A 23,770-nucleotide genomic window follows, 5' to 3' on the forward strand; every position below is an offset into this window, starting at 1 on the left:
CTATACAAATTTACTTACTTGTCACAGGCAGACCTGTCTTGATGAAGGGGCTTCATTCCAGGCCATGGCACAATCTCCCATTCAGTTTTGGGTTCTGACCTGCACTGGAGGTTGGGTTGTGCCAGACCCCTACCAAAAATATTCTGGGACAGGGTTCTCGACTTGCAGGGTTCTGAACAGGCGTGATAGTCACAATCACTGTGCCCTTTCCTATGTAGGGGGTTGGGTACTGGTATGGAAAAGCTAGGGAACCATTGGTCTAGGTTTGACTACAATAAACCACAAAATAGGTAGTGTCAGTTTAGATCATGGATCTGAGGTAAAGCACTTTTTGTAAAAAAATACTCTCCTGGTCTACTTTTTCACTGCATTGGGCCCCTTTCAGCAGAGGCATAACCTCAGATTCAAATGTCTGGTACAGCTAAGTTCTTTAGTCTGGTAAACTTGTGTAACTTGTCGTAGAAAATGTACAAATTTTGTTCTATGGAATTTTGCATAAAAACGTTCCTTTTTTGTGTGAGATTTTTGTTTTTCTTCCTCCGCCCACTTAATTTTTGACTTGCTTTTTCAGCTAAGGGCTTGTCTACACATACAGTGCTGCAACGGCACCATTGCAGCTGTGCTGCTGTGGTGCTTAGCACTGTAGTGAAGATGCTACTACACCGACGGGAGAGCTTCTCCGGTTGGCATAGTTAATGCACCTCCACGAGAGGCAGTAGTTATGTTGACGGGAGAAGCTCTCCCTTCAACATCGCGCTGTCTATACTGGGGGTTAAGATGGTAAAACTCTATTCAGGAGTATGGATTTTTTCATAGCCTGAGCAACACAGTTATGCTGATGTAAGTTTGTAGTGTAGAACTGGCCTATATATTTTTTTCATTGAAAACATGTGAAGATGTATTTGTGTGTGTGTGTGTCTTATGTTTTCAATATCAAGTTTACATCTAACTGAAAAATTCTCATTTTTTGTTTGAAAATGATTTTACTGAAAATTGCACATACAATAGCAAAGTTTCCCATGGAAAATCTGAACCATTTGTAATTAATAATGAAATTTGAGAGTGTCTGAATTCCAGGTAGCTTTTTGTTTGTAACTTCTGGATACGGTTGCCTGAAAAGGCCAAGGATCACTGTTTTATAACTCTCTTTTCATGGAGACATTGTGAGAGATGCAGAAATTCACCTGAGATGTTGCTCTGTTGAGCTATGCTGATTTGCAGCAGCTGGGGAATCTTTTTTTGCTTATGACAACAGTAATCTCTTTTGTTTGTAGTTTTAGTAGTAGATTATTATAAGAAGAAATTTATTGTCTCAGGGATAATATGCATTTTAAAATTCTTCATCATTAAACTAAAGTATTTTAAAATAAGTCTATAGGAAGATGGTTTTTATACACCAGTGATTCTCAAATGTTTTTACTGGTGACTCTTTTCACATAGCAAGCCTCTGGGTGCAACATCCCAGTTATAAATTACAAACACTTTTTTTAATATATCTAACACCATTATAAATGCTGGCGGCAAAGTGGGGTTTGGGGTGGAAACTGACAGCTTGCAACCCCCATATAATAACCTTGTGACCCCCTGAGGGGTCCTGACCCGCAGTTTGAGAACCCCTGCTAGACACTTTTATGTTCTCAGTATAACAGAAAATCTGTAGCCTTTTGAAGGTTTACTTTTTTGTGTTCCAAATCTGATGGGATTTAGCTTTACCTACTTGTGTTCTTTCCTTACAGACCAGCTTGACAAAGTTTTCTGACTGCCTACAGGAAATGATCAATTATCACACAGTAAGTGTGGGTAATTGGAGGATGATTGTGAGCACATCACCTAAACAAACAGATTATGCTAGCTAATGGTATAATATAATATTTATGGCCCTTAATTCTGAATGCATTTGAAATTTGTATGCCTTGATTGTGCAGATATTGCTGGAACTCAACTCTGCACCCTTGGATGCAGATCTGGAAACTGTGCGTTACTCCTTTCTTAGCAGGCTTATGGGCAGCAGAACCAATTTGCAGCCAGAGTTCTTTGCCAGTCTGAGTCTTGCTTCCCCTCTCCATTGTTTGCCCAGTTTTTCTGGCACAACAGAGATAATACAGCAGATGAAGTGTCTCTGTTCTTTGTGCAGCTTCCTTCTTTGGAACTGTGACAGGTCAGTCAAGAACAGAAAACGGAGAAAATGCCAAGTTTGAACACAGCAGTAGTTTGTACCGTTGTGGAGTCCATCTGGAAGCTCAAGTGCAAGTAGAGAGGTTATTTTTTTCTATATTTGGCATGGCTACAACTGCTGCTGGGATATTGTGTCCAGTTCTTGTGTTCACAATTCATGAAAGATGTTAATAAATTGGAGAGGGTTCAGAGAAGAGTCACAAGATTGATTGAAGGATTAGGAAATATGCTTTATAGTGATATATTCAAGGAGCTCAATCTGTTTAGTTTAACAAGGAGAAAGTTAAGGAGTAACCTGAAGTCTATAGGTGCCAACATGGGGAACTAATATTTAATAATGGGCACGTCAGTCTAGCAGAGACAGGTATTGTAGAATCTAGTTGCTGGAAGTTGAAGCTGGACAAATTCAGACTAGAAATAAGGCATAAATTTTAACTATGAGAGTAATTAACCATTGGAACAACTTGCCAATTTCAAAATCAAGATTGGATCTTTTAGAAAAAAGATCTACTTTAAGAATTATTTTGGGGAAGTTCTATGGCCTGTGTTTGAGAGTCAAACTAGATTACAGTGTTTCTCAAATGTGGCCACAGCCTCCTGGGCTGTGATTGGAGGGTGGGTGGGAAGCAGTGGCTCCTCGGTGTTGGTTGCTGGTCCACCATCAGGGGTTAAGTGTCTCCAGAGGGGTGCAGGGCTCGAGGCACAACGGTGGAGGAGCAGGCAGCTATGGGTTCCCCACCTTCCCAGGGGCCATGGGACTCAGGCTTTTGGGTTCAGCCCTGGGGTGGCGGGGCAGCAGGCTCTGGATCTGGCCGCAGGGCTTCAGGCTCCAGCTCTGGGATCCAGCTGCATGGCGGCAGGCCCCAGGCTCCTGATGCATGGCTTTGGGCTCCGTCCTCTGGCTAGAAGGCTTTGGGCCCAGCCCCCTACTGTATCTGTGGCCCCAGCTGCCTCTCCCAATTTTCCCCCTTCCAGAGCTTAATTTCTCCCCAAACTTGCCAGGGCTGAGTAAGTCTGCTGTGAAAAGTGATACCTGTATGTTTAATAGCACTTTTCACAACAGACTTACTAGCTAGTAATAAATACATTACGACTTGGACATGTGTATGTGCATATTTATTTGCTTTTTCTTAAAGCTAATTAAGTATTTTAGGAAAAAGTGTGAGAGCAAGAGTTGGTGGCTGCACTCTGTGGTCACCAAATTATTTGTCCTGAGAACCCCAGGACTAGATGATGAGTCATCCATTCTGGCCTTGGAATCTAAACATCTGTGAAGTTGCAGTGTCTAGGGACTCAGCAGGCTGTCATGCTTGTTGGCCGAGTATTTTTCTCCCCATTCTCCTTGCTCCTGCTGGGTTGCCTGCCTGCTAATCTTTCCAGTAAGGTACCTTCCTTGCAACATTCGATGACCGGGATTCATGTTTCTGTTGGTTACTACGTTCCTGTGTCTGTACACAGTGTGTGTCTACATAGGGTATGCCTTACATCCTGTTAATGCAGGTAAGATAGTGGTGAGGACAGTGCAATCCAAGCTTTACTACAAGCCTGGTGCAGACCCTTAGTACATGCGCTACTCCTGAGGGCATCATACACCAAAAAATTATGAACAGAGTATTTAAAATTCTGCAAAGTTTTGTCAAAGAAATATGGAGGGGCACCTGAAACACACTGCTAAGAAGGGTCGTATGACTGCTCTTGTGGCTTCCCTTTGCTTCCTTTTCAGTCCTTTTTTCTGCGGGAAGCAAAGAAATCTGCAGGGGACATGAATTCTGCACATGGGCAGTGGTGCAGAATTCCCCCAGGAGTAATACTCAGTTCACTAGCCCACTATGAAGCATGTGCTGTGCTGTCTTCCCATTGCTGTTACCCAGAGTAGCCGGATTTGAGCTAGCTTGGGTAGGTTAGCCTGTGCACACACCTTTCTGTGTAGACATATCCATAGAGTGTCTAGAAACTACCTCCGTGGTGCAGAGTCCATATATCTACTGCACCTGGAAGGGAAAGCAGCAATATGCAAACAGCAAGACTTTCAGGAAGACGAACTTTTGCAAGCTGAAGGTGATGAGGGATGCTCCTGTTCTCCCCTCTGAAAGGGCTGGTGGAAACTCGGTTAAATCTTTTGTCCTGCTCACTCTTTTGTGTTCTTGGAGACTATCTCTGAGGCTAGGCAAATGGAATGAAGCATCATCCCAGACCTTGCAGTGAGAGAGCAACTCTTACAGCTTCAGGCAAATAGCACCGTTCTTGGACTACCATTGAGAATTGCTGTGTGCTCAAAAATCATCTGGAGTCTCATCACTGAAGGCTGTAAATCTAATCAGATTTACCTGAAGGCAGTGTTTCAATTCTTTCAGGAAAATATGTAGACTTCTCATGACTTTTCTTGCAAAGCATTTTTTATATTATTTAAGTGGAATTGCACACTAGTTTTCTACATGTCTGTTAATCAGTAAAGCCTAGTTCTTTGAGATGTGGTGGTCATGTCCATTCCAGTCAGATGTGTGCGCACTCATGTGCACGGTAGCCAGCAGATTTTTCCCTCGCAGTATCCGTTGGGTTGGCCTGGGCGCCCCCCGGAGTTGTGCCTTCATGGCGCTCAATATAGAACCCTGTCAACCTGCCACCTTCTCAGGGTCCTCCTGCTGCAGTGATGGTAGCTGAACTCCCTGTGCTTGTCTTGACAAGTGCATTTAGCAGTGTTCTTATGTTGTTTTCCATTAGATCTCCGTCGTTTGTTAATAGTTAGTTGTTCATTAGTGTTACGTAAGTTCCCATTGGGGTGGAAATCGCCTCCTATGCTCTGCTGGCACCAGGGCATGCCAGGGTCTCCGGGTTTCAAAGTCTGCAGCAAGTGTATGCCCAGAAGTGATCCTCACACCTTGTGTCTAAGGTGCTTAGGAGAGAGCCATCAGAAGGATTGTTGTGCCGTTTGTAAGACCTTTTGCCCCAGGACTTTAAAAGAGAGAGCAACGCTTGAAGTTCCTGTTGATGGAGGCAGCACTCAGCCCCCAGCCCAACCTTGGGTCGACGGACCCTGCGCCGAGTACCTCCTCAGTATGGAGTGCTTTGGCACCATCAGCACAGGCACTGGTGCTGGGTAAGGATAAGGAGTCATGGCACCATCCTGGCTCCACTCGCAGCTCACATGCAGGGGCCATTCACAATCGCTAGTGCCGCAAAAGAAGAAGAGGTTGGAGAGGAGTCACGCTCCCCCTTCTAGACCTAAGAAACCTGCCACTGTTAGACCCGAGTCGGGCCACAGTAGTGTTCCACCAGTGATGGTTATGTGGACTTCTGCCTGTGTAGAGGGGCGATTGAATCTGGACCCTGCTCGCTCGTCAAGGCCAAGCTGTGAGCTGCACCTCCCTTCAACACCGGAGGCGTTTCAGGCGACGTCCCAAGAACTGCGTCACCTCACAACACTGTTCTCTCTGCCCAGATGAGGTAAGTCACTAGCACCAGTTGCTCCTTGGGCTCCTTCAAGGTGAAAGCCTGCTATGATGGCCTGCCAATCTCAGACTCCGCCGCACCATTCACCAGCACTGGAGCACACCCAGCCACACCGATCCCCGAGCCCTGTGCACGAAAGCACAGTGCCTAGAAGTACCGCTCCCCTGTGGTCATCATTTTCAGGCAACTCGAAGTTGGCCTCGGGCTCCTGTCGCTCCCAGAGGAGTAGGAGCAGATGGTCCATGTCAGCTTGGGATTGGCACCCTTACCTAGCATAGTGGCCAGCCCAATGGCAGCCCCTGGTGCAGTGGCCCTTTTGAATTCCCTGGCCAAAGTCGAGGTCGCAGTCAACGGTCTCATTCCAAGGCAGCGTCAGTGGCCTCGGCCTCATTTATTTCCCCACTAGCACCGCTGGCACCGGCAGGGTCAGGTATAGGTCCATTACCACCCTGTGCTACCATTTCGGCACATCTGGCGCAGCCAGCACAGGGCCCAGAGGTTCCTGCAGCGATTTCAACATTGAGAATGACATTGGCACCGATGGCACTTTCAGCACCGGTGGTGCCTGTGACCCTTACACTGAGGGTCATGACACCATCTGGGCCAGCTCCAGCACCAGCCCAAGAAACCCAGGTGCCGAGGGACTCCTGGGGGTGGAAGGAAGGGAGCAGCCGCTCCTCATGGGGCGATCTCTTTTCCTTCCTCACCAGATGAGGCATTGGCGGGCACAGTGGCTGCCCTGGCCTTGGTGGACAACAGGGTTCTGCAGGAATTGCTGTGGTGGGTTGCCCAGGGCCTAGGCATTCAGGTAGAGGAGGTAGTGGAGGATGCAGATCCAATGGTGAAAATCCTCGCCCCCTCTGGACCTGCTCATATTGCCTCGCCCCTGATAAAGACCATATCCGACATTACAAAAACTCTGTGGCAGACCCCAGCCTCTTTGCCCCCTATGGCAAAGCACAACAAAAGACACTACCTTGTGCTGTCCAAGGGTTATGAGCATTTTTACGCTCATCCCACACCTGACTCTCTTGTGGCTGATGCTGCCAACCAATGTGACTGTCAGGGCTTCCAAAGACCCTCCCCAAAGAATCAGGAGGTGAAAAGGCTTGCCCTTTATGGAATAAAGGTCTACTTCACTGGGGGTTTGCAGCTCCACATATCCAATCAGCAGGCCATCGTCAGCAGGTGCTCCTACAACACCACCTTGGCAATGGCCAAATTCACGGAACTGCTCCCCTTGGACTCCCGTGCCAAGTTTTCGGTGTTGGTGGAGGAAGGGAGACTCATCTCACTGGCATCCCTTCAGGCAGCACTTGACAGGGTAGATGTGGCCACCAGGGTTATGTCCACAGGAGTGGCTATCAGAAGGGACTCATGGCTCCACACTTCTGGCCTCCTCTACGAGGTCCAGCAAACAACTCAGTACCTGCCTTTTGAGGATGAGACTCCCTTCTAAATAAAAACTGACAAAAGGTTTAACCGCCTTAAAGACTCCAGAGCCATCCTCCGGTCCCTGGTCCTCTATAAGCCTTCAACACAGCGGAGACATTTCTGTCCACAGCCCCCTTCACAGTTTGGTCATCAGAACTGCCAAGATGGATCCAGAAGGAGAAATTGGAGCGGCAGGAGAAGAAGGCCGTGTTAACCCTCTGGCCAGGGCTTGAGATAATCCAAGCTGCCTTCAGGGGCCAAACCGGCCTTTTGAAGGTGCGGTCGAGGACGGCACGCCAGAGCTAGATCTGGATCCACCCCGCTTTATTTTTTTTTCCTCCTGACTCTCCCCTTTCTACTGTGCATGGTCCCGCATTACTTTGGACCGTTAGGTGCTCTGCACAGTAGAAAGGGGATACTCCATCCAATTCTGTGCCCTCCCGCCCTTCTGCGCCTTGTCCCCATCCCTCTTCAGGGACCCCTCTCACAAACAACTCCTTATACATGAGATGCAGTCACTCCTTTCGCTAGGGGCAGTGGAAGAGGCTCCTCAGGAGCACAGGGGCAAGGGCGCCTTTGGTATTATACCAAAGGCGGCCTCAGGCCCATTTTAGACCTGCGAGAACTCAACAAATTCATAAAGAAACTCAAGTTCCACATGGTCTCTTTGGCCTCCATCATCCCCTTGCTGGATCCATCAGACTAGTATTCTGTGCTTGACTTGAAGGACGCGTATTTTCAAATCGCAGTTACTCAGCCCCACAGACTGTACCTCAGGTTTGTTGTCAACAAGCACACTACCAATTCACAGTCCTTCCGTTTGGCCTGTCAGCAGCATCTTGAGTCTTCACCTAATACATATGTGCCAATATCTGCTGTATGCATGCACAAATAAAATATTTGAACATGTATTTGGCCAGCTTACTCTCACTTTGGCCATGTATTTGGCCAGCTTACTCTCACTGCTAGGTTCCCAATATCTGATTTACTCTCAAACTGTATGTAACCAATTGTTGGTGTTGAAGCTGGAAAATATGACCCTGTAGTTGGAAAGGATCCTTGAAATGAAACCAGATCTCTAAGGATAGAATTGTATGCATCTGTTTCTCAAATATCATTGTCTATGTTTAGAATTACATTTGGTGGCTTATAGGACTATTTACTGTTGATGTACAGGAGTTTCTCTACGTTGGATTCCAATTGATAAGGATCTTCAGGTTGTTAAATGCCACTAATTTTCCTCTTATCTTATTGGCACTTGGGTGAGTAATAGGGGTAATCAGGAAACCCCTTATCCTTTCCTTCACAAAGCCGTCAGTGGGCTTAAAGACACTGAGGTCAGCAGTAAATCTTTATAGGTCAATATTGGTGGGTTCTATTCAAGTCAACAAGGTACATAAATTAAATGTAGAAGATCTAAAATTAGCAGATAAGTTACAGTGTTGGAGGAATAAGGAGCAAAATTCTTATGAAAGCAACGTACACTGCTGGAGAGCTGTGTGTATATTTTAGAAAAATGTTCCTGAATATTATTTTTTTATAAATACAGCACCTTCATTTCATTACAAATGACATCTTAAATGATTTTTTTCTTCTTTTAGTTCAAGCTAGCATGTCTCATTACTCTAGGGGAATGAAGTAACATATATATGGTTTTCGAATACTTAACAGAATGTTAAGAACCCCAAGAATTTCATGATGAAAACACATTCTTGATCTTTATACCTCCTAGGTGTCTTATGTAAAATGCTTTTGGGATTGTAGAGTGTTTTTTGCTGACTTGAAATTGTTTTCATCTTTTTTGCTAGCAGTGTAACTGCCACACTGAGTGTTTGTCCATATGGATTCCATTCTCGGTGTGCATGTGCCCTATAGGCTCAAATTTGGATTCTCCTGGACAGCTGTGTCTGTTGGAGCTGCCCCTGCACCCTGGGTATAGCTATGCCCTCTGGCTGAAGGCATAAAGCATGCAACAACCCCAACTATCTCTCAGCCCTGGTCTACACTACACGCTTATGTCAGTATAACTGTCGCTTAGGAGTATGGAAAATTCGCATCCCTGAGCAACGTAGTTATACCAGCCAAACTACTAGTTAATGGGAGGGCTTCTCCCATAGACACAGCTACCACCTCTCAAATAAGTGGAGTGTCTAGGCTGACGAGAGACGCTCTCCCATTGGCATAGGTAGCATATTCACTAAGTGTTGCAGCAGCATTGCTGCAGCCCTGTAAGTGTAGATAAGTTGGAACCCTGAGAGTTTGTGCACAGGCCTCTCACTCAGTGTGCAGCTACGTTTTCTTTTAACTAGTTTTTAGATTGGTATTAGTATTAGGTGGTGGTTAGTTTTTAAACCCAGAAGACTTCTGCTCTACCGGAGTCGGGGAAGTGTCTGTCTGTGGGCTTGTCTACATCACAAAGTTGCAGCGCTATTGAGGGGGTTACAGCGCTGCAACTTAGGAGGTGTACACATCTGCAGGGCATCACCAGCTCTGCAACTCCCTGTTTGCAGCGCTGGCTGTACTCCCGTTTTGTCTGGGGTGTAGAGGATCCAGCGCTGGTGATCCAGCGCTGGTAATCAAGTGTAGACACTTACCAGCGCTTTTCTTGACCTCCGTGGAATAAGCAGGTATCCCAGCATACCTGAGGAAGCCTCTCTGGTAATCAAGCAGGTCTCCTTCCCCGCGGTTTACTCCGGTGTTCTCCGAATCCCCCCCCCCCCACAAGCAGGTCTCCTTCCCCGTGGTTTGCAGGGGGGTTCGGGGAACGCGAGAGCAAACCGGGGAAGGAGACCTGCTTGCACGGGGGTTCGGGGAACACGAGAGCAAACCGGGGAAGGAGACCTGCTTCCCCGCGGTTTGCTCTCGTGTTCCCCGAACCCCCGTGCAAGCAGGTCTCCTTCCCCGGTTTGCTCTCGCGTTCTCCGAACCCCTCTTGAAGCCGCCCAATAGCGCTGCAGTGTGGCCACATCTAACACCACTTGCAGCGCTGGTTGCTGTAAGTGTGGCCACTCTGCAGCGCTGGCCCTATATAGCTGTACTAATACAGCTGTAACAACCAGCGCTGCAAAATTGTAGATGTAGACATACCCTGTGTGTCTCTCTCTCAACACCCCTCACCCCTCAAAAAAACCCTGAGAAGTTGTGTTTTTGTTTTAAAAAGAGGAGAGAGAGAGAGACAATTAACTATCTACATTGTTGATAGGCTGATGCTGCTTAATGATGGGTTGAAGTTGTGCTTTCTGTACCCCTGATTTGGGCACATTCCTGAGAAATGTGCCATTTGCAGGTTGTTCTTTCAGGCTATGTCTACACTCCACACCTTTTAGCAACACAGCTGTGCTGCTGAAAAGCATGCCGTTAGCTGCTGTTTGTTGGCAAGAGAGAGCTCTCCCGCTGACAAATTTCTACCCTCAACGAGCGTTGGTAGCTTTGTTGGCAGGAGAGCACTAGGGAAGCTCAGGACTGTCTGAGCTCCTTAAGTGTCTACCTGGCAACAATATCAGCTAATCTTCTGCCCATTCAGGGTCACACAGTATTCATACTCCCAAGGGTAGCTAGATTGCTTGAAGGCCTTGTACATGTGTTTTCCCCCATTAGGGAGCCTCCCATACCGTGGGACTGTAATGTAGGGCTGGAGGGATTGATGGGCCCACTTTTTGAGCCAGATAAAGGGTGAGGCAATATTGACCATGAGATTATCTATCTAATTGGATTTCCAGTTGAATCGAACTATGTTATGAATTGGCTGGTTTTAGACCCACTGATGATTACAGTCTGATTCCATTGGGGGACCAGCAGCTTCTGCAGTTTGTTGAGAAATGTACCAATCTTAGATCTATAGTAAATTGACAATATGGGTATAGAACATATAGTTTACACTACTACTCCTTGGTAGAGGCATCAAGTTCTGATGCCAATTTTGGCACAGCTGTCCTTCAGACGAATGTTCATAAAGCCCCACCACCTTTCCTGCTGGAAAGGTATAACAAATGGGGTTCCGCAGGGGTCTGTTTTGGGACCGGTTTCTGTTCAATATCTTCATCAACGATTTAGATGTTGGCATAGAAAGTACGCTTATTAAGTTTGCGGACGATACCAAACTGGGAGGGATTGCAACTGCTCTGGAGGACAAGGTCAAAATTCAAAATGATCTGGACAAATTGGAGAAATGGTCTGAGGTAAACAGGATGAAGTTCAATAAAGATAATGCCAAAGTGCTCCACTTAGGAAGGAACAATCAGTTTCACACATACAGAATGGGAAGAGACTGTCTAGGAAGGAGTATGGCAGAAAGAGATCTAGGGGTCATAGTGGACCACAAGCTTAATATGAGTGAACAGTGTGATACTGTTGCAAAAAAAGCAAACATGATTCTGGGATGCATTAACAGGTGTGCGCAAACAAGACACGAGAAGTCATTCTTCCGCTTTACTCTGCGCTGGTTAGGCCTCAGCTGGAGTATTGTGTCCAGTTCTGGGCACCGCATTTCAAGAAAGATGTGGAGAAATTGGAGAGGGTCCAGAGAAGAGCAACAAGAATGATTAAAGGTCTTGAGAACATGACCATATGAAGGAAGGCTGAAGGAATTGGGTTTGTTTAGTTTGGGAAAGAGAAGACTGAGAGGGGACCTGATAGCAGTTTTCAGGTATCTAAAAGGGTGTCGTCAGGAGGAGGGAGAAAACGTTGTTCACCTTAGCCTCCATGATAGAACAAGAAGCAATGGGCTTAAACTGCAGCAAGGGGAGATTTAGGTTGGACATTAGGAAAAAGTTCCTAACTGTCAGGGTAGTTAAACACTGGAATAGATTGCCTAGGGAAGTTGTGGAATCTCCATCGCTGGATATATTTAAGAGTAGATTAGATAAATGTCTATCAGGGATGGCCTAGACAGTATTTGGTCCTGCCATGAGGGCAGGGGACTGGACTCGATGACCTCTTCGAGGTCCCTTCCAGTCCTAGAGTCTATGAGTCTGAGTCTATCATACAGATTACTACTTCTGAATCACCAAGAGAGGAGTACATTTGGACAAGCACTCAAAGAAATGGTTACCTTAGGGAAACTGTGGTTCTTCGAGATGTGCTGTCCATATGTATTCTGTGACCTGCCCTCTTTCCCTGCTGTTGCAGAGATTACTATCTGAATTGTGTACTGGCAAAGGAACTGAGACGTTTGTGAGATGTCATGAAAACACTGTCTTGAGCGCATGGGGTGCATGTGAACCAAGAATGAAATACATAGGGACAAGATATGTTGAAGAATCAGTTATGCTAAGTAACCATTTGTCTAATTCACTATTTTTAGTTAACCTCTTTGAATGAGGTGTTTACCATGCAGGCACATGAATGTTAGGTAGAATACTCCATTGAATGTGTGTCCCTGTGGGTGCTCCACTACTTGCCCTCTTTTCCTCCCTGCTTCGAAGTTTCCTTGGTGGACTTCGTGGTAGAGAAGGAACTGAGGAAGGTTCACCTGTTAAGTCCTATATAGCCTTAGTGGAGGGCATGAGGATGTATAAGGGGCGTGCATGGGCCGAACGGAGACTGATGGTGAAAATCTCTGATCAAAGGCATATGGGGCATATGTGCATCTGAAATGGAGCACCCATATGGGGACACATCTCGAAGAACTACAGTAACTGCAGAAAGTGGGTAACTTTTCCCCCCACCTTTATGCTTTAAATTTTCTCATATGCAAATCATTGGGAACAAGCACAAGAGCAGCAGCCAGTGTTTGTTACTGGAGTAGCTTTAGCTTTTCTTTGATCTTGTTGCAGAGTGCTATGCTGCTAAAACTTTTCAGGTGAAAGATGTCTTTAATTTTGAAATATTTCTAATTTTTAAAAACAATTAGCATGAGAAATGCAGTTTAAATGCAAAATCTACCGTTAGACCTGGAGACTTCAGAGATGGCATACGGAGAGCCAGGGCTTAGGCAGAATTAAAGAGTTTAGGTTTTTTTGGCCTAAAATAAAAGGACTCTAATACTTCCAAATCCTTTATTGAACTAAACTTTTTTGTTTTTTCTCTTTCAGACCCTATTTGACCAAACCCAAAGATCAATTAAATCACAGCTTCAGATGTTTGTTAAAGAGTAAGTTAATTTTAATTTCAAATAAATTCACCTTAATAAACTACAAGGAAAAATATCTTCACTAAGACCAACTAGGAAGTGAAATCAGCTTCTGAGAGAGGTTGAAGATATTTGGAAATTATCAAGCCACAGCTTGCCTAGCACCTCTAAAACTTGCCAAAAATAATCCAACAGCCCAATAGGGGTTGGACTGGGGTGGAGACATTTTCAGTCATTGGGTTTTTTAAAAATCATTACTTTAAATCATTCATTGAGTGTTTGTCAAACTAATCTGAAAATCTGTACTATTGCAACTTTAAAATACCGTTTATAATTTCAATTATAGCTGATTTTTTTTGATGTCACTACTGGGATGGTATCGTCTTTGAATTTAACGAAAATATAATGGGCAGAAAACAAGAGATTGGAAACAAAGGGCATGATCATACAAACACTTAAACAGAGATGTAACTTTACTCACCTGAGTAGTCCCGTTGACTTCAGTGGAACTATCAATATGCATATCATGCATCCAAGGAAGTGGGTATTCACCCACGAAAGCTTATGCTCCAATACGTTTGTTAGTCTATGGGTACGTCTACACTACAGGATTATTCCGATTTTACATAAACTGATTTCGTAAAACAGATTATATGAAGTCAGCTGCACGTGGCCACACAAAGCACAATAATTTGATGGTGTGCGTCCATGTACCAAGGCTAGCGTCGATTTCTGGAGTGTTGCACTGTGGGTAGCTATCCCATAGTTCCCACAGTTTCCCCCCACCCATTGGAATTCTGGGTTGAGATTCCAGTGCATGATGGTGCAAAAACAGTGTCGCGGGTGATTCTGGGTAAATGTCATCACTCATTCCTTCCTCCGTGAAAGCAACGGCAGACAATCATTTTGTGCCCTTTTTCCCTGGATTGCCCTGTCAGACGCCATAGCATGGCAACCAGTAGCCCATTTTGCCTTTTGTCACTGTCACTGTATGTGTATTGGATGCTGCTGACAGAGGCGGTACTGCAGCGTTACACAGCAGCATTCATTTGCCATTGCAAGGTAGCAGAGACGGTTACCAGTCGTTCTGTACCGTCTGCTGGGCCATTGTAAATTGGCGATGAGATGACGGTTATCAGTAGTTTTGTACCGTCTGCTGCTGTTGTGGGTGCTCCTGGCTGACCTTCGCTGAGGTCGGCCGGGGGTGCGAAGACAAAATGGGAGTGACCCTTGGGTCATTCCCTCCTTTATGGTTTATTTAAAAGTAGAGTCAGTCCTGCCTAGAATATGGGGCAAGTGTACTAGAAAACCAGCGTATCGGAGAACCAGACAGCACAGCCGCTCCGTGTCAGATCCCACAGAAATGATGAGCTGCATGCCATTCACGCGAGGTGCCCCTGCAACAACGCCACCCGTTGCTTCCCTCCTCCCCCAACCTTTCTGGGCTGCCGTGGCAGTGTCCCCCCCATTTGTGTGATGAAGTTATAAAGAATGCAGGAATAAGAAACACTGAGTTTTTTTAGTGAGTAAAATGAGGGGGAGGCAGCCTCCAGCTGCTGTGATAGTCCAGGCAGGACATTAAACGGTGGGGGGAGAGGAGCCCAGCATCCTGCTGCTATGAAAGTCCAGGCAGTACAGAATCTTTTCTTTAGACATGAAGGGAGGGAGGGGGGCTGATGGAACTCAGCCCCCAGTTGCTATGATGAGGACGGTTACCAGCCGTTCTGTACCATCTACCGGGAATGACCAGGAGTCATTCCTATTTTTACCCAGGCGCCCCCAGCCGACCTCACCTGAGGCCAGCCAGGAGCACTCACAGGGTGATGAGGACCGCTATCAGTCCTTTTGTACGGTACCGTCTGCCACCGGGGAGGGGAGGGGAGAGGATGCGGCTATTCGTTGCCGCAGCACTGCATCTACTGGCAGCATGCAGTAGACATAGGGTGACACACAAAGTCAAGAAACAATTTTTTTCCCTTTTCTTTCTTGCGGGGAGGGTGGTACATTGATGACATATACCCTGAAACACCCCGGACAATGTTTGACCCTACAGGCATTGGGAGCTCAGCCAGGAATGCAAATGCTTTTCGGAGACTGGGGGGACTGTGGGATAGCTGGAGTCCTCAGTCCCCCCTCCTTCCCTCCATGAGCGTCCATTTGATTTTTTGGCTTTCCGTTACGCTTGTCACACAGCGCTGTGCTGTGGACTCTGTATCATAGCCTGGAGATTTTTTCAAATGCTTTGGCATTTCATCTTCTGTAACAGAGCTCTGATAGAACAGATTTGTCTCCTCATACAGCGATCAGATCCAGTATCTCCCGTACGGCCTATGCCTGAGCTCTTTTTGGATTTGGGACTGCATCGCCACCCGTGCTGATCAGAGCTCCACGCTGGGCAAACAGGAAATGTAATTCAGAAGTTCGCGGGGCTTTTCCTGTCTACCTGGCCAGTGCATCCGAGTTCAGATTGCTGTCCAGAGCAGTCACAATGGTGCACTGTGGGATACCGCCCGGAGGCCAATACCGTCGATTTGCAGCCACACTAACCCTAATCCGATATGGTAATACCGATTTGAGCGCTACTCCTCTCGTCGAGGAGGAGTACAGAAACCGGTTTAAAGAGCCCTTAATATCGATATAAAGGGCCTCGTTGTGTGGACGGGTGCAGCGTTAAATTGGTTTAATGCTGCTAAAATCGGTTTAAACGCGTAGTGTAGACCAGGTCTATAAGGTGCCACAGGATTCTTTGCTGCTTTTACAGATCCAGACTAACACGGCTACCCCTCTGATACTGGACAATATTTGTAAAGTTAAGCATGCGCCTAAGTATTTGCCATATCAGGAGCTTTTGTATTAAAATTTTCTCTTGTAGGCCCTTGTTCTGCAAATAGTTAAGCAGCTCCTTAACTCTGCACCGGGAGTAATCTCAGTGTTTTCAGTGGGACTGTGCTCACAGTCTGTAACATTAAGTATGTGCATACGTTTTTGAAGGATTGGGGCCTTAGTGTCATAAAATCTTTCACTTTAAAACAGTACTTCAGAACTACCAGCAAAGATTCATATTTATGCATCTAAGGTTGGGATGTCAGAAGCACCTAAACCATTTAGGAGCACAAGTTCCATTAACTTCAGACTGCAAAATGTAATGGTAGAGTGTGACCTGGTTGAAGCATTTCAGCTTTCTTGACATTTTGAAGTTTAATACATCAGAAGGTAGTGCTGGTTTCAAATGTAGTATAGACTGTTTCCTTACCAATTTTGTGTTTGAGTTTGTGGTGGTATCACAGTAAAGATTGTGATAAACTCAGGACAGGCAGCTGCAAGGGAGGGGTAGGAATCAGTACCAGAGGGTTAAAAGGCCCTCCTCCTTATCAACTGAGAGGCAACCACAGGTCAATCAGGTTCAGCTGTGAAAGGGTTACCAAGGTAGCAAATTAACTGCAGGTAGCTCCCCCCTCAGCTGATTCTAATTGGGATCAGCTGATTCCAACTTGGGGCTGCTTGAGACCTTTTTAAACCCTTCCCTGTGGAAGGAAGGGGGGAGAGCAGAGAGAGGAGGAGCCCTGCTGCCAGGAGTGCAGGAGCAGCAAAACAGCAAGACCCACAAGGAGGAGGGGCAGTACTTTCTTCCACAAGCGGGGGGTAAGAATTCGCTAAACAGGACTGGTGGAGATGCCTAGAGCAGACTTCCCTTGTGTCCCAAGGGGAACTGCATTACCTGAGCCTGTCTCACCAGGGCTAAAAGCTGCAGTGACTGAGGAGACTGAGAAGGTGCCTTGCCACAAGATGTTGAATGAGATCCTAGATTGTCTTTTCAGGATAGATGAACATTAAATGTGAATCTTAGCAGAAAAAAACTATATAAAATCTGAAATTCTGCTAACAATTAGGAAACTAAAGAAAATACAAAGCAACGAAACTGTTTTAAATCAGATTTTTTTTTAATCATGATTTTTATCTGCCCTGGGTTGGACTAGATGAACACACCAGTGTCTACAAGATGTACTCTTTTACATTTCACTCCCTCGCTTGTTCAGAAGAACAGAGCAGCCAGGAAAGTCACACTTCCATCATACTTGTGCTGTAACTTGCACTGGATCGAAATATTTAAGGTGGAAAAGGGAAATAATAAAAAGATCAAATATGATATCTATAAATGGAACCATGTTAGAAAAGGTTTAAAATTTGGTGTATTTTTAAATATTTTATGATCAACAAAATGAGCCTTCCAGGGTATTGCAATTCATCTCCCCTTTTGTTTAGAGATATTAGAAAATTTAAAGAATCAAAGAAGCAGTTTGAAAAAGTCAGTGAAGAAAAAGAAAATGCACTAGTAAAAAATGCTCAAGTTCAAAGAAATAAACAACATGAAGTAGAGGAGGCCACCAACATTCTCACTGCAACACGAAAATGCTTTCGGCACATAGCTCTGGATTACGTTCTTCAGGTAAGTGTAACAATCAATGTAGTTTTCTAAGAACAATGTGTTTACTCCTGGGGCATTCTGCACCAAAAAAAATTATGCACACAATATTTTAAAATTCTACAAATTTTATTTGTCAAAATAACACTGCATAATCACACCAGTTTAAATTATTTTGGTAATGTATGTCAAAATACCTGTAAGCAAGTATGTGTGTAACAAAACAGACACACACACACACACATCCCATTCTTCTTCTCCTCTCCCGCGGCCCCTCCCCCCCCAGCAAGTAGGGAGTTAAAGAAACCCCTAAGACAACCCAGTTCCTGTTTCTCTGTAATGCCATGACAGGTCTATATTGATCCATGGATGGATACAGAGTCTGTGGTCATCAGCTGGGATTGAATCTGAAACCCTCAGCACCGAGTATTAAGTTAATTCCTGCCCAGAGTCCCTGTACAACATCTGTGAACCACTTTATAGTTAGTACTGAGGCTGCACCTGTGGGCTAGACAGTGTACAGATGTAATACAATTTTTCCCTGTCCCGAGGAACTTAGTATAAGAGGAAAAAAAACAGATTCAATAAATGAAAAGTGTAACGTAACATAAAGAACAGTATGAGCAGTAGTCACAGCATTCCAGCTGCCTAATCATTATCAAGGGTTTTTTTTGTTGGTATTACGTCAGAGGAGTTTTCAGAAGATGCTTAAGTGAACATAAGTGGTTCATAGTGGTCAATATAGGTGTGAATTTAGTTCCTACCGTGTGAGATAAAGGATTACAGTAGAGTTACAGACACCAATCAACCACATATCTCATTTGGAATCGAAAGTATACAGTCAGGCAGCAAAAACAGCCGCCCTTCTCCCTTCTCCCAGCCCCCAAATAAAGCAGGGCAAGGAAACTGTGCTTGTTTCCTTTAAATTAAGATGGTTAAAGGCAGCATCTTTCTTCATAGTAAAGTTTCAAAGCTGTATTAAGTCAATGTTCAGTTGTAAACTTTGAAAGAACCATAATGTTTTGTTCAGAATTATGAACATTTCAGAGTTATGAACACTATCCATTCCTGAGGTGTTCATAACTGTGAGGTTCTACTGTAACTTAGCTATCAGCAGCAGGCTCTCATTATTTTGGTACAGGCATAGGAGAAATGATCACATGCATTCAGCCATTTTTGCACATTCTGTATTGGAATTCATGTGCTTTTGGAGTTTGTCTATTCTCATGTACGCTACAGTCCACTTAATAAAACTGCATTTATCATGAAGGAAACTCCTAAATTTTCCATGTAATCCACCATGTAAAGAATTCAAGTTATACATGGACCTTTCTGCTTACAATGAAGCTTTTCTTCTGGGGAAAAAATGACTTCACTATGAAAGGACTCTTCTGGAGTGTCTTTGTGGCTATATTTACTTGAGTTTAATTTTGTGGTTCAATATTTCTCTGAGTTCCCTTTTCCTTTTTTTTAATCCAGAAAAGTCTTTTCAAAGTGTGTGTATGTTGCAGAAGGCTTTCCAAAGCACTGAATGTGTAGCTTTAAAATACTATCTGTTTTGTTTACAGCTTACATAAAATTATTTTACTTGTTAGCATTAAACAGACATGCCAAGGAAGTGAATTCCACAGTAATGTGTATGTCTCAGTTAAGTGAGGGTTTTTTGAGAAAATCTTAGTTGTGGCAGGTAATTAAAGCCATTGACCAGAAAGCAAAAAGAGAATGAGATGCATGTGAAAAATCAGATATTACACATAAAATAAGACAAGGGGCATGAATGATACTTTCTTGGATAACCAATGAACACAAGTGGTTAGTGATTTCAGTTAACTTTATAGCATGATTGAGGTGGTGAAGATAAAATGTAAATAGTTTAATGGAATTCTTGCGAACACTTTTAGACTTGCCTCTGAGGTGGGGACCCAGTCTTCTTACTTGACTTTGAAGTGTCTGACATGTTTTGGCACTACATAAATAGATTTTAAGAACATAACCCTTGAGGTTTTTGAAATACTTTTTCAACTAATATTAAAACTTTTGTGAGCATCTTTGGGGAACTCTAGCATTGCAAGTTTTTTCTCTAACTGTAAACGGTGATGGTAAATACAATTAGTTGTCGTCGTCTCTGTAATAAAAAAAAAAATTGCTATGAAGAGTCAGATTTTTGAATTCTGTTTCCCCATATTTTAAATTTACTTTATTAACAGTTGCACGTAACCTGAATTATTGCAGTTTGCGTGAGGATTGGTGAATGAAGCAAAATGTTTGTTTTTTCCTAGATTAATGTTCTTCAAACTAAGAGGAGATCAGAGATCTTAAAATCGGTAAGATCTTTACATTTTATGTGTAAAATCTCTGATTAAATCTCAAATGTTTATTTTTTTTATATTTCAGACTGCAATTTGCTACCCTCTGATCAGCAACCTATATAAAATGAATTTGTCTGTTTGCTTCCATGTCTCACAACCACCATCACAGCTGGCACGCTGGCTGGTGGTAGCAAGAGAGGCTAAGACTGAGTGGGCATATGAACTGCACTCTATCAGTATGCCTGCACTGCTGTCGGAGGTGGGATTGCAGCTCATGCAGGCACATCCATGCTAACTTTATTTTAGCTAGTGCAGCTAAAAATAGCAGTGAAGACACGGTAGCTTGGGCTTCAGCACAGACTGGACAAATCTGGATATGTACTAGTTGTCTTAGCTGCACCAAGATCCACCCACCACATAGTCTCTGCTATTTCTAGCTGTGCTAGCTAGGTTAAAGTTTGTCCAGGTACGCCCACTTGAACAGTGCTTGCAAATCTGACTGCAGTATAGATACACACTTAATGGTGATCCCGTCACATCAGAGTGGAGGAATATCACTAAGGTTTTTATTGCTATTGTGTATGCTGTACATGTTTTGTAGCAAAACGTGAGTAGTTTGGCTGCCAATGCTTTCGATAAGGCACCCTTTAGGAAAGCTGCATTCACTTAAAAATAATTAATACTTCTCCCAATCTGTTTTCAAGATTGAGTTTCCCATTTCCTAAAAATGGCACCTTTTTACTTGAAGAAAATAGATTGGGACCATTTGACGCCGATGTACATTTTTACTTCAAATCTCACCTGTCTCTTGAGTGTCAGAAGATACATAACTGGAGACAGTGTCCTTGACTTTGTCCCTTTCACATTCCCCTTTTTTTCACGAGATTGTACAATTCACTTAAACTGTGAGAGGCCTGATCATTATTACAAACCAATCTTTTTCTCTGTGCCTTCGGTATCCTGTATATCTTCCCTTCTTTTCTCTTACAATGTATGAAGACTTCTTGATGGTTTCTTCTCGTGTTTTTGGTGAGTCTTCTTGGAAGTCCCAGGGAAGCAGATTGTGAGCTATTACAGCTGTAACTGTAGAAGTTATGCATCCTTAACTAACAGACGTTGTACCTTCCAGCTGGTTTTTTAGGTGTTTGAGATGCATCGTTTTTAACAAAAGTTTTAAACAATCTGACTAAAACATGACCTCACCTGTCAATTAGGTTAGCCCATTTATGAAAGATTTAACTTGGTGGGGTGATTCGTTTCCTATTTGACCTTTGTATAGTCCTTTAGACCTGTGCGAAGTGACCACAGAGTGGATGTAGAACACTACCAAGTCAGAATGGTAGTATTTTGCACTCGCTTTGTACGCATGTGTTTCTCCACGAAGTGCAGGGCAGTGGTGAATTAAGCCCTGCACTTCAAGCTTCTTTGCGAGAGTTCATTCAGTGTGAGTTATGTATGTAAGATCTGATAACGCTCTATTTAAAACTTTTTTCTAATGTATACTTTTATTTTCTTAATTCTAGATGTTATCCTTTATGTATGCTCATCTGACCTTCTTTCATCAAGGCTATGACCTGTTTAGTGAGCTTAGGCCATACATGCACGATCTCGGAGCACAGGTAATGTTACAATACCACTCCTGAATTAAAATGCACATACTAATTTGTGTTTGGGAAAACTACTGGGGAGAACTATGTATATACCAGAGCCACTGTATATTTATTCAATAAAATTGGAAACTATGGGAGATAGCCACCATGAAGGCATATTGTCAGCATAAAAATCATACATCTTAAATACTACTAAGTGTTACTAATTAAATGCAAAATAAACGTTAATACAGCATTAAGGCTACCATAAAAATAAATTTTATATTTCCTTGCATTTTTCAGATTTCCCACAGCAAAATTAATTTGTCCATTTTCAACATAGATAGTAAAATCTGTCCCTGTTTTAAGTATGTTCATGCTGTTGACTATATACTATAAAATGTTCAAGTTATGCAATGTGTCAGTTAGTATTGCTACTGGAAACTTAAAAGGGATACTGTCAACTTGAGAATTGTTTAATTTTAATAAGGTTTTCAGAGTTGCTGCTGTTAGTGTCACAACTAAATATAAGGTGGAACAGATTGTGTAACATTTGATGCTAAACAATCAGTTCTACCTTGTATTTAGCTATGACACTCTGAATATCTTTCCCTGACCTGAAAAAAGCCGTGACTAAGCTTGGAAGCTTGTCTTTCACCAACAGAAGTTGGTCCAAGAAAAGATATTGCCTCACCCACCTTGTTATCTCCCTTATTTTAATAATTGAGGTAAAACTGATTTCAGGTACTGGCTCCTCTTGAAGACGTTTTGTTTGCTTTTTTTACAATTACATTTTCCTATTTTTAAGTATTTCTCTCTTCACTTGTATGAGACACTCACCCAAGCATGGGAGGTGACTACAACTAATTACTAGGGCTGTCAGTTAACCACAGTTAACTCACATGATTAACTCAAAAAAATTAATTGCGATTAATCACACTGTTAAACAGTAGATTACCAACTGAAATGTATTAAATATTTTAGATGTTTTTCTACATTTTCAAAATATTGTTTTGTTACAAAGTGTACAGTACTCAGTTTGTTTTTATTACAAATATTTGCACTGTAAAAATTATAAACAAAAGTACAATTTTTCAATTGACCTCATACAAGTACTGTAGTGCAGCTCTTTATTGTGAAAGTGTGACATACAGATGTAGTTTTTGTTACATAACTGCACTCAAAAACAAAACAGAGTAAAACTTTAGAGACTTCAAGTCCACTTAGTCCTACTTCTTGTTCAGCCAATCACTAAGATAAACAAGATGAATTGAAAAATACTATTTCTTTTGTGTTTTACAGGGCAAATATTTGTAATATAAAGTGAGCACTGTACACTTTTGTATTCTGTTGTAATTGAAATCAATATATTTGAAAAAGTAGAAAACATCCACAAATATTTAAATAAATGGTATTCTATTTAACAGTGCAATTGTGCAATTAATTGCAATTAATTTTTTAATTGCTTGACAGTCCTACCAATTACACAGTGGAAACACTTAGATTGACTATACATAAAGTGCTGCCAAGTGCATAGGGCACACATACTTTAAACTTAACTACAATAGGTGGTTTGTGGTTTGGAGCGTGTCCATGTGTACATGCATGTTTGTGTTTGCAAATCACTACTGTAGATGCATTGCACTGGTATAAAAGTGATTTGCAGCAGTGTGGCTTCATATGATTTCAAACATCTACGCTAGGGGTTTGCAAATGTGCAGATGTGGTGATATGGGAAAAAACTATAAGAACAGATATTTCTACAGATATTTTCCTTGATCTCTTATTAGGGTTGTCTTTATGTATTTATTTAGTAGGTTAAAGGTTCAGATAAGTGTGTGACCTTTTTAAGGTATCTGTGTGCCTTTTAACCTCCATTTTCTTACTCTTTTTTTGATTTTTGATTCTGCAGCTTCAGTGTTATAATGTAGGTCTTTGCATATAATTTTCTTGTTCTTTAAAAGAAAAATAGAAGAAATGTCTTTCCTTCATAGTAACTTTAGATTTTCCCAGTGAGGCTTTGATGTTTCCAAATCGCTTAAGTTAATGGTGGTAAGGGGAAACAGGGGGTGGGGAAGGAGAAAACTTGTTTTGTAAAATATGAATCTCGGAATGCCTACAATAGATTAGCAAATGGCACAATTTTAGGATATTGCCACAATCTCTGTTGCATTTCTATTCTCCCTCATCTGTACTTTCTTCTGTCTATTATGTTAAGATCGTCTTTTTTTGCTGCAAAGAGTGTGCTTGTTTAGTTTCCATGAGAGTTACAATTGTTATATAATTTGTACTGATAGCAGCCCCTATATTTGACAGGTTA

At 43.1% G+C, this 23,770-nt stretch overlaps 1 protein-coding gene and 1 long non-coding RNA gene across 5 annotated transcripts in view; one reads left to right on the forward strand and one right to left on the reverse strand.

Moving 5' to 3' along the window:
- Positions 1 to 23,770, forward strand: part of ACAP2 (ArfGAP with coiled-coil, ankyrin repeat and PH domains 2) — a 144,552-nt gene that overhangs the window by 35,710 nt on the left and 85,072 nt on the right. For 3 of the 4 annotated variants that reach the window (XM_030575847.1, XM_030575844.1, XM_030575845.1), the window contains 5 exons: positions 1,737 to 1,790; positions 13,092 to 13,150; positions 17,393 to 17,576; positions 19,832 to 19,876; positions 21,385 to 21,480. In XM_030575847.1, the coding sequence (XP_030431707.1) occupies positions 1,737 to 1,790; positions 13,092 to 13,150; positions 17,393 to 17,576; positions 19,832 to 19,876; positions 21,385 to 21,480 (438 nt within the window). Of the gene's footprint in view, positions 1 to 1,736; positions 1,791 to 2,134; positions 2,259 to 13,091; positions 13,151 to 17,392; positions 17,577 to 19,831; positions 19,877 to 21,384; positions 21,481 to 23,770 lie in introns of those variants that run through there. The other variant, XM_030575846.1, reaches the window with a different exon arrangement.
- LOC115657724 lies at positions 1,360 to 22,397 on the reverse strand. Its single transcript, XR_004002036.1, has 3 exons — positions 22,312 to 22,397; positions 18,881 to 18,887; positions 1,360 to 1,372 (listed from the first exon to the last, which is right to left on the reverse strand). It is a non-coding gene; the product is annotated as an uncharacterized LOC115657724 (long non-coding RNA).

The sequence above is a fragment of the Gopherus evgoodei genome, chromosome 9, assembly GCF_007399415.2.
Source record: "Gopherus evgoodei ecotype Sinaloan lineage chromosome 9, rGopEvg1_v1.p, whole genome shotgun sequence".
NCBI lineage: Eukaryota > Metazoa > Chordata > Testudines > Testudinidae > Gopherus > Gopherus evgoodei.